The 11,448-nt window shown below is 45.5% G+C and overlaps 1 protein-coding gene across 3 annotated transcripts in view; it reads right to left on the bottom strand.

Moving 5' to 3' along the window:
• Positions 1-11,448, bottom strand: part of NR3C2 (nuclear receptor subfamily 3 group C member 2) — a gene marked incomplete at its 5' end in the record, with an annotated part of 199,046 nt that overhangs the window by 2,791 nt on the left and 184,807 nt on the right. For all 3 annotated transcript variants that reach the window (XM_082759542.1, XM_082759543.1, XM_082759541.1), the window contains one exon: positions 7,634-7,791. In XM_082759542.1, the coding sequence (XP_082615668.1) occupies positions 7,634-7,791 (158 nt within the window). The remainder of the gene's footprint in view (positions 1-7,633; positions 7,792-11,448) is intronic.

The following is an 11,448-nucleotide window of genomic DNA, read 5'->3' as shown; positions in this document are numbered from 1 at the left end:
CTACTTAGTTTCAGGACTTTCACAGCTGTTCTGGCAAACATATAAGCAGTTTATGAACACCACCAAGAAAGTGCTGGGACCACTCAGACACACAACCTTCTGCTATTGAGCACTGCGAGAGGCTGTTTGCTATTGCTCAGTTCGTTCCTGATAATCTGGCATGTCATGAGGCAATGCTAATTAATTAATACAGATGCATGCTAAATAAGCAGCACAGACATAATTTGGTTTTCAAGGAAAAAATGCTGATGTTCAAGGGTTTAGCTTTAGCCAGTAGATTTTTTTTTCTTGCCTATACCATATGCAGAAAATAGGCCAATCATGCACAAAAATGAAGTGAAGGAAACTCTTGGTATACAGCCACTGTATCCTCCTGCCTGTCCTCAAACACCAGCACCCAGGCAAACCAAGCCTCACATCCCACAGCCTTGACCATGACTTGAACATGAGCACTTCATTCACGTCACTGAGAGAGGGGCTGGGGTCATCGCCGTCCACCTACCAACCAGCCGTGCTGTGCCGATGGCTCACCTTCTGTCGATCCAAGCTAATTCCTGCGCCACGCCAATTTGTGTAGATTTTTTTTTCTGAATGCAGTGGAATGGGTATCACAGGAAAGCTAACTTAGAAACTATTAATTGTGCCCTTCATAGCTAGCTTTTAGCTGTAACATATAAAGTATACATGAATGGCTGATGGATACGTGGAATAAAGGCAAACTGAAAATTAGTAACATCAAGAGAGCATAATCTGTTCTACACAATAAGCAAGGTAGCTGTCCAGTGGGGAGCACAGAGGATGTGATCCACAGTTATCATAATCATAGCACGAGTGTCACCAGAGGGGGGAGGAAAGGTTAAATTACCCAGCAATTAGGATGAAAATCTAGAACTCCCTATCACATAATAATTTTTTTGCACCTTAAAAATAATGTATTCTCTATCTAGTCAGTCCTCGAAAATTTTTGGTCCTCTAATTCCTTTCTTAAGCAAAGTTACCAACTTTAACATATTTAATAACAATCAACCACTTTAACAACAACAACAACAAAAACCAGCAATAAGAACTCCAAGCTGAAGCATCTGAACCACGGGACTTGGTTAGAACAACTGCAGCTGTGTGGGCTGGGGGTCTAGCACCAGGGGTTTTTGTTGTTGGCTTTTCTTTAAAAAAATGAATATGAGAAAATCATATCATATATAAATAAAAATAAATACTGCAAGAGAATCAGAGGCATATAATAATATAATATGGGACGGTCAGCTAGAGAAGGCTGCAGAAGTAGTAACTGAAGGGAGGGAGGAGCACGGCTGAGAACCAAGCAGCAAGCAGTGCTCTTCTGCATGCGTATTCATGTGTTTTTAAATATTGCCAGCAGCCTTGATATGAAGATGCACTGAAGGGATGAAAAACTCAGCTCCCATAGGCAACATTAGTTTGAAATTTCAGTAGCTGCCTGTGCAGCATTCATCTGGCACTATATTTTATCAGTTAGTGTGATTTATAACAGGTAAATAAGTTAGCTAGCCTTTTGCTTTAAAAGAGAAGCTCCCTCTCCTGTAAGGAAATGAAAAGTTTGCTTTCTTTTCTAAGATGTAAGCTCTGTCAGCGTGGTGACAGTGACTGATACACGAGAGGTTACAAGTGGTCTCTAAATTAGAAAGATACGCAAGCTGTCTGGCACCTCTACATTTGGCTTATGATTTTTCTAGATCAAATATACTGCTGATTTTTCTTCTTCAAAGGACTATAAAATCTTGGTGTTCTGCAGGCTCCTGACTGCCTTCTACCAAACCATTTTCACCCTCTGCTTCTGGCAGCTTGCGCAAGAAATGCTGACACCACCTCCACCACAGCAGCCCGAACGGCACCACTACAATTCAGCGGTGTGAACGGAGCGCTGCTGCTTTCACAACTGGTGCGACAGTGACCAGAAACCTGCCTGCTTCCACAGTCTCTGACTATTCCAGTTAGCAAACCACGTTTTTAAGAGTTACAGCCTTAGCACAGCGCAGTCAGTGCAGTTAAGACCACGACTAAACCAACTCCCATTTCTTCAGGACACAACCCGGATATCCTGAGGCAGTCAGGGCAGCAGCTCTCAGATGCCGGGCACCTCCGAGGACAGAGCCAACAGCCCTGCGCTGAGCTGGGCTGCAGGGGTGCGGACACGCGGCTGGGAATTGGTACGTCCCCGTCCCTGTCACCCCGACTGCTCCAAGGCAGGACAGCTCGCTTCCAGGCATGCGGATCAGCTGCTGGCTGCAGCCCTTCACCACTTCACTCACTCACTGTTCCTCGTCCTGCCAGCACTGCCCTACAGAGAGGGTGCCGCACTTAAACCTTCTCAAGGCTGCAGCAGATCTGGTACTTCTCAGAGTTTTACTTAATCAAGTCTTCACGTTTTGTGAGCTGTATTAAATGCCTCTGAGAAACAGGAGTATTAATCTAACTTCATTTTCTCTTACCAGGGTGGGGTTTCCATAAAATTAACTTTTTCCACCCATACTGTTCTTCGTAATTAGAAAAAATGAATCTGTTAATGAAGTCCCTGAAGTTAATACAGTTACAGTGACCTTTGAGCACTTGCAGAATTTTTACGGCAGAAATAATCGATTTGGGTTTGGCACTCTCGCCATGCCCTCGTACTTCCAGAAGTGGTAAGAATGGTCTCATTTGCAAGGGCGCCCATTTCTGCGCTAAGTTTTCTGACTCCAGGATCTCCTCCAGTCTCTGAGGATGTTATGAAAGCCCACAGCACTCCTCTATCAGGAGCATCTTTGCGTTGAAGCCTACTGATACAGCAATTAAGGCAGCAGTAGGATAACAACATGGTGCTGAGTAGTTTTTCCTGTTATTAGCTGCACCTATTACTAACAAAACCCCAGCATTCTCCTACCAAAATGACACTCCAAAAACTTCCTAAAGAGGAAAACTTCACACACAGTGCAGGGGGAAGGTGAGGCAAGTCCAAGGAAGGAAGCTTCTGCATCCAGCTATGCAGTGCTTTTGCCTCATGCCAGCAAGGAATAAAGGGAGGATAAAATACATATGGATTAGGCACTAAAAGTATCTAACCAGAGCAGACAGCAACCCTGTTCTGCCTGGACAGCTGCATTTATCTCATTTAGGAACTGCACTCTCTTTTTTTCTCCATAGAAACATGGACACAGAAACCACAGCACTTGCAGGTAGTCTAGCACTTGACAGCTGGACATGACATGGAGGAACCGGAGCTGAACTCAGTTAGCATAGCTGGAGTTTGCGTGCGAACCCACAGTATCATACAGCAATGAAACGTCCTGAGCCCTTGGCCAGGGTAAATTCTGGGCCAAGTCTCCCTTGTTCTGTTGGGAACAGAGGACTCTGCCCTCCAACAAACACCTCGTACTACAAAGAAGAGACCCAACCATGACAAATGGAGCAAGACGACCCTGAGAGCAGCCCAATGTTTCCACTAAAGATCTGGGAACGAATTTCTCACTTAACAGACGCTTATCAGCTACAACACGCGCGCCCTTACATCGCTGCTGGTTTTGCAGTGGCCACACAAGGGACTGGGGATCGGCTCCTGCCTCTCAGCAAGCAGAGAAATGCTGACGCGCAGAATTTAGGCACTGGGACTGAACAGCTCACAGCAGCGGGACACAACTTTGGCAAGTCAGGAGCAGAAGTGCACCCAAAGGTGCTGGCAACAGCTGAGGGGCTCATCTGTGGCTCCGTATTTGTGGGATCGAGCACCTGCAGAGGCACATTTGCATCCACCGCATTGTGCCTGGCAAACCTGCCCCTCGAGGAGCTGCGCCCTTCTTCCCCCTGTCAGCTTTCTCAGCGAGTGTAATCCTGGCTCTCTCAGCCTACGGAAAGATCCACCTCAGCTATAAAGTATTCCCTTCAGGAACCATAAAAAATTAATTATTCAGCAGCATGAGCCTTAAAGAATTTATTTTTGTTTGGCAGAAAATATCAACAAGCAAATGACAGTGCAGTGCTGTGCCTTGCCAAGACAAGGGGAAGGTTCACATTAGGGTTTAATGTCATGGCATCGAAACAAAAGCCCTCTTAACTCGAAGTCTGTTTAGTATCAGCCAGATTGAAACCAAACTCAGCTTTTGTTCTGCAAACCGCCTAACCATACACTGAAGTCTCTATATGAAATGAGGCTTGCCATGCAAGATACAACCCTTCCTGCCAAAGCCAACAGGAGATGCTGAGGAGGATCCAAATGAAGTTTTTGATACCATGTGCAGTACATCTGTTTCTAATGTTCCTGCATGCCATTCGTCTGATCACATAATGCAGTTCACCTACGACCAAGCCCTGCACGCGTACCCCTCGCTGAAATGCCCACGGCCCTCATGGGCACAGGACTGAAACCTTTCTGTTCTGGGTAGAGACAGGCTAGAGACAGTCCCCGCTATGCAGCGGCTCTCAACACCTAATGCTGCCTCCTGGAATGAGGAAAGTGGGCCAGCCACGTCAGAAGAAACACAAGCCCAGGAAAGAGGTTGATGGTGCTGTTGCCCACAGTGCTCCCAAACCCTACCCACGCCGTGTCCATCCACGAAAGCATGGCTGAGCTGTGACACAATAGCAAGTAAATGGCAACAGCCTCACCTTGTCATCTCGCGCCGAGGGAGGGGAAGGGCACGCCGTGCAACCTGGTCGATGCTGTCAGCTGGTGCTGGCTGTGTCAGCAGCCACTGCTTGCACGCAGCACGACGCAGACACACGGTGATGCCGGGCACGCTGCAGCCCACAGACATGCTCCTAGGGCTGACTGCAGGTGTGTACACGCATGTGCATGAGACCGCGGTTGTCTCGTCTGCTTGGGATGGATTTCCATCTCTTGATACTTCAGTTTTGCTTTTGGTGCCTAGAGGCTCTGTGGATCATTAGGTAAAGCTGCTGATCTTTTCCAATACCTAAGTGCCTACCTGGCCTTCTTGAAAATTTCTTTTTCCCTCACCTCGGCACTTTCTCACTTGCACATACGTTCGCTATGTGGATGAATGATTTACAGCACAGAGCAATATAAAACCATCTTGTTTTTTTTCCTCTTTTTTTTTTCTTCCTCATGTTATATAAGCCAAGCAGCCCGTAACCCGATATTCCCATGTGGTTCATTTCACGGAGCCCTCAGAAAGTCTATCTAAAAATAAGGTCGATAGAAGGAAGCGTGAAGGTGCAAAGAAGTAGTATTCCTTCATTGTCGGCTGCCTCGCTCAGGTAAAGTGAACTCTGCAATGGCAAGATGCTGCCCTGCCCTGCTCTGCTCTGCTCTGCTGAAAAAGCTGGAGGCAGCGGGAGGACTGAATAAGCATGAACTGTGCACAAGTCCCTTCGGGTGCCTGCTGCAAATGCCAACGCTGTAGCTACGGCCGCATATAAACACGGGACTTCAGCTCCAGTTAGACTGCTCAGCACCAAACCTATTCTGATCCTCCAAAATTATAATGGAGTAAGTTAAAAATACACAGGTGACGGCTGAACAAGCGTTCCTCCTATACGAAGGGACTGAGCAGAAAATTTGCATTTACACGGACAGAACGGAGAAATGCTGCCCTACCTGGCAGCGGGGGGAGAGGAGTAATTCTCACTTCTCATTAATGTTATCACCTCTCTAAATGTATTCCAGTGGATTTCAAACACAGAGACGCAAATAATCAGTTTTAGAGAGGAAAAATAAACAAGTGTCTTTGCTGAGCATCTCAAATAACACCTCTGAAAGAAAGCACTGTTGTGTAGACAACTGGTCTTTTAAAAGGAGAATGCTGCCAATAGGAGTTTCTTTACAAAGTCCTTTGTAATAGAGCGCTCTATTAAAACAAAAGTAACACAAAAATAGCTTAATTAAAGATTAAACAAAACACAAGAGCAATCTGAAGGAGCTTCTCCTCTGGCTAGTGCAGCTTCCAGTGGTTAATGCTGTGTTTTGGAAAGTGTTTGTAGGACACTGTGGCATTCCCAGCCAGCGTGCTTCTACCAGCCCGTCACCTCAGCCACACAAACACATCCACCTAAAAGCAAATCCCAGACGCTGCCTATTCTCAAGAGGATTAGCAAACCACCTAAATGCAGGGGTTTGCTAACTGCCCTGAGGTTCAGATGTGAACATCTTGCAAATGATTTTATCACCCATCCCCTTTCTTTCCACCGAAACACTACAACTTCCTTTGCTGGCACAGAGCAAGTGAAACCCGATCTCCGAAGAATGAGCTGTTACTGCAGTACTAATAATACTCTCCCTGCCTCCCACCAAGATTTTCAATGTTTTAATGAACAACAGAACAATATTTGAAAAATAATTCCATATGTACATTCTGTAAACAGACCTCAGGCTCTTATACAGATTTGACCTGAAGTGCACTGTACTGTACTGTCTCTACAAAAATGAAATTTAAGTCGAGTACAAAGAAGTACATTTATATGCAGGCTCTGAAAGCAAGTGCTGTCGTTCCTTCACGCAGCAAATTTACTTTCCTGCCCACCCAGGATGGAGCAGACCAGCTTCTTCCTTTGCTGCCATTTACCAGTTGTTACTGGGAGGTCATCCCTGCGAGCTGCCATGCTTCAGCCTCTGCTCGTGGGACAACCCCCTGTTGTACCCAGACCTGATAAAGCTCTATCTCTGGCCCCAAGAGCCCCGTCAGTCACTGCACCGCAGCTTCAGAGAGGATGGGCACTCACATGGGGCACTGGAGACCCCTCAGGTTGGGGACATCAGCAGAGCTGGGCCACTGGCTTCCTCAGAGGGGTTTCCTCTGAAGGAGGGTGTGGGATGCTTCTCCACGTCTGGAGAAGCAACGTTCTGCACTTACCACTTTATCAGCCAGAAACGGGCTCAACAGCTCAACGTTAGACACCTGCTCTGAAATCACGAGCTGGTCCCATGCACCAGGCACCCACCACAACCCTTCCAAGTCGTTTTTTGCTGAAGCACCAATAGCCTTGTCATTTCAGGACTAAACTTGTAGTTTCCCATGTCATTAATTACATCTCACACCCGACGCATACAAAACAAACACCTCATGCTGGAATTAGACAGGATGGTAGTAACAACCTAACAATACCGTGCATCTTATACTCGAAAAGCTCAGTTAAAGCTTCAAATCCCCAAGATGGCTTCAAAGTCTAAAAATATCTTTTAAAGTCATCCTTATTGGAGTACCAGCTGTAAAAGATCAGCAAATTATTTCAACATTTATCAGCACACCAGGCACGTTAGATGCGTGACACACTGATCCAGCACCTTTCAGCGAGAAGTGACTCAGGGATACTCTGCGTGGTGCACTCGCACCGTGTCTAACAGGGCCAGAGCTAACACCACTCCTCCTGTTGAATAGCCTCTGACCTTCAGTGAATCACAGAGAACACACTACCATTCAACAGCGGAGCAGGCAGCAGGACCCAGCCCTTAATGACTTATATTTTCTTATTTTACTTGGCAATTGTCCTTAAATTTGTCTGCTAACGACTTCTCTCAGATGTTCCTTTAAAAATGTGTTGTGGTTCCTTTTTTTTTTTTTTTTGTTTTTCTCCCTGTGAGTTAGCACAATTAAAAACTACTGGTTTACCTTAATGGAGAGATTTTTGCTTAACTTGTCTGCACTCCCTGAGGAGTTATACTTACATCATGCATGGAGTCAAGGAGTTTAGTCAGTTGGTAGAATCTCTGCCAGCTTTGCCCAGAGTTACTTGGACATTTAGTTACCATCTTCTTTAGTTCTTTAATGTAATTTGCCCTCATTTCTTCAAATGCAGCTTGGCTTTTGAGACCATCCTTGGGAACTGTCATTAAAAAGACAGTCTTACATTAATATTAACTGTATTGCTTATTCTTTTGATGTGCATACTTAAAAAGTTACACTAGTTAATGTATGAAAGAATTAAACCTTGAAGTAACGTCCATAATTTTACAGACATTGGTACGGAATCAACAACATCATACAGATTTTCAAGTGATTCAGGCATCCTCTGCAGATCCGTGGTTGCAGACTGCTTAGCTGAGGCACAGGACAGCATCTTAGAAATATGACACATGCTGTCCTCATGCTGAAACTGTTTTTAATACAACCCAACCACACACACATACAACAACATAAAAACCCCAGATGGATCAAGAATACTTTTTTAGAATTTGAAGATGTGATTTATCATTCTTGAATGATTTCCCACACTTAGGGGAGGAGGGGAAGAATTACAGCTGTTACGTGTGGAAATGCTAGAACAAGTGACATCAAGTACCATCTAAAATTTCTTTGAGTGTTAGTAAGCGTCTGCATAACACCTAGAACAAACGGAGTCATTATTCTGCGTGAAACAGAAGACTATTTTCCAAACAGGCATCCTGACCCAGGGATTTACCAGACACACGTTTGCAGCCTTTAACACAAGCGTTTCTGGTGTTCTATCAAAGTGTGCATCTGCAAAAGGAATCATTTCACAAATGGGCTAAAAACTAGAGTTTTGATACTTTCTACTACAGCTGATTTCAGCGATGCTAATTACAAAAGCAAATACATGGTTTCTTTACAGATTGCAAATATTCTTGCACTCCAGTGGGTTCTGCAAAAAAAAAAAAAAGATGAATAGCTTAAAGGATCAGGTCTCTAGGAAACTCCTGAAGAGGTTATTAGCAACATTACACAAAATGTTCTGAAATTTTAATACCTGTATTAGTTGAGTATTGCTTAACCATCGAATATTTTTATATTCTGTCTCTCTTAATTCTAGTCCAAGGAAGGAAAATAAAATACTACACTGTACAGAGTGAGCTTATTTTCTAAGCGAGCTGTAAAGCTATGTCAGAGTAAACTGAATGGGAAGTTACTTATTAAAAAAGGAAAGGAAAAAGGGGTGATCTTCCAATTTAGCTTACTCTGACTTAACATCTTGACAGAAATTGTCTTGATCGTCCATTCCCTTCTCTTTGAAATCCTGTAGACTGCCTTCTATCTCACTGTAATGACATAATAAGCATGTAACAACCACCCAAATTGCTCACACAGAGAGGCTTTAAGAAAAAGCACTGGTTGTCTTCTGTCACCAGTATCTACCAGAGCAATTTAGCAATGGGAAACAAGGAGGAGCTCTACCACCACGTGAGCAGCAAGGACTTGTGACCACGAAGTGCTCGACAGGGGCACAAGGAGGAATCTTTAGAAAAAGCCTAGGAGGTAACAGCTCCAGCCTGCCCACCACTTGGTAAACACTGCCTTTGCTCTTTTCTATTTGAATTTTAAATTTGAGATGCCAAATATCTCAGTTGCTCGGCTGACAGAAAAAAGAAACTGTCGGAAACAGATGTGCCAATTCAGTTAAAGCCAAATGAATATAGAGACATCAATCAAAATGAGTAAAGCCCTTGGAGCATACCGTGGCCCTTACACAAAATGCAGGGCTTTACAGTTCCTTTAACACAATTCTGTATTCCTAAATGCTGCTTAAGACTGCTACAGCCACTCTTTGTCTACTACTACGCATCTTACTGCTCTGTCTGAAAATTATTATACCGTCACCCCAGCCAGATTATTAAGACAGAAAGAAAGACCACAAATAAAGAGAACTCAAGCAAAACATGAAATTCTGGAGGTTTGCCCAGTGTTTCTGATTTTACTTATTAAATGCAGCAATGCTTTTGGCAAGTTCCCAAAATCTATGGTCTGTGGAAAGCAAGAAAACAATTGAGTTGTAATGTGTGGTTTCTTCCACATGTAAATGGAGTGAAACTTCCTTGATGTGGTCATCATGAAAGTTTCAAAATAACTTGTACTCTGCTCATCACATGGTTCAATAAAAAATGAAAACGAACCTGATGTTTTCTGTCGTAACGTTGTATCAAGGTGCAATCGTTAGAAACTAGGTTTGCTGCTCCTCATGTGGCACTTTCTGGGTTTTATCACTGCCTTCATTTCTGTTTTGTTCTCCCCCCTTTCCCTCCCTCAACATAACTATCCTGATTCTTGCCAAACACATTATTTTTAGAAGGACTTCTAGTGACCAGCGTGTGCGTTTCAAAGGGAACCAGCTAGACGAAGTTAATTGGCAAGGCTGATCTCGCCTAGCAGAGTCATCACTTAACACTCTCAAGAGGGCAGAATAATAAATACCTATCTTAAAGAAATGATGCCACGTTTTTAGGATGCCTTTAGGCTCTCTTTCTAAATATTCTCACCCTTTAGGGCTGGTTAGAAAGTAGTGGGGCCACATCACCACTCTAGACGTGCTCTCAAAAACATTTTGGGAGCTGCATCCCCCAAGCACTTCAAGTTAAACACTACCAGCTGCTTCCTGAAAGACCACCAGGTCCCAGAGGATCCGTGTCAGCAGGGGGATGTGGGGTCAGCCCTGCAGGGCTCCTGCCCAGTGCCATCTCTCCCCTGCAGTCACTGCCCCACTCCGGGGAGCAGGAATGGCTTCAGTGGGAGGGATGGAGAGAGTGAGACAGCCGAGCCTGAGAAACTTACAGCCCCAGGAGGTTTCTGTTAGCAGATCCAAATCCCCTCCAGCCGGGATGGGAACTGTAGCTTCACCTCCTCCTTCAAAGGCAAGCACTTTAACCGCAGCGCTACTGGCAGGGTGGGACGGGCGAGGTCTGACGGAGAGGAGAAAGTGCCCTGCCCGTCCCACTGCCTCGCCTGGAGGGGCTGCCCCTCGGCGGGGCTGGATGCCACAGACCCCTTCACAGGCACCTAACCCTGCCTGCAGCCAACGTACCCAGGCCACTGCTGGGGCTTCAGGACTCTCCTGGGTGTCTGCATCGGCTGCTGCATCAGCCTGCTCTTGAGTCCTGTAGTGGGCACCCTCCAACGTCACTGACACCTGTCTGTCACCTGCCGTTTGTTTCTTCTGCCAGTTTGCTGGGGCAGACAATGGGGTGACAACCCAGTGGGAGAAGACAACAGGATCTCAGAGGGCGTGCTGGCCTCTGCTCACTGCCAACTGGGAGCTGCTCTGCTCTGTGCAGCCACAGCCCGGGCAGCCCCTGGCCCTGCTGACAGCACCCTTGGGCTCGCTACCCGCTGCTGATAGCTTGCAAGTGAAAGCAAGCGTAAGGGCAGCAGCCCCTTTGATCTCCTGCTCTTCCCCTCCCGGCTCAGGGCCACATCCAGCCTCATTCCTCCAGGGGAATTCCTGCCTGGTGAGCTCACCAAGGTGACATCAGGAACGCCCCTGAGTCAGGCTGATAGGTTATCTCCTGGTGATGGCACTGAGTGAATCCCACAAAAAAGGAACGTGATTATACGGACAGAAAATTTGTTTACACTAACTGGCTTTTTCATCGAGACCACTGGAAAAGTAACATCCAAACTGCCTGTGTATGTCTACAGTTGTACTGGGACTGGGATTTTTTCAATATTTTTTAGCATGAGAAGATCAAATGATCTGCTAATTACTACACGGTGCTGTAATGAACACCGAGATGTAATTTCCTATCTTAAAAAA

The sequence above is a fragment of the Aythya marila genome (assembly GCF_965140915.1).
Source record: "Aythya marila genome assembly, chromosome: 4".
Lineage (NCBI taxonomy): Eukaryota > Metazoa > Chordata > Aves > Anseriformes > Anatidae > Aythya > Aythya marila.
This window is presented reverse-complemented; position numbering and strand designations above follow the sequence as displayed.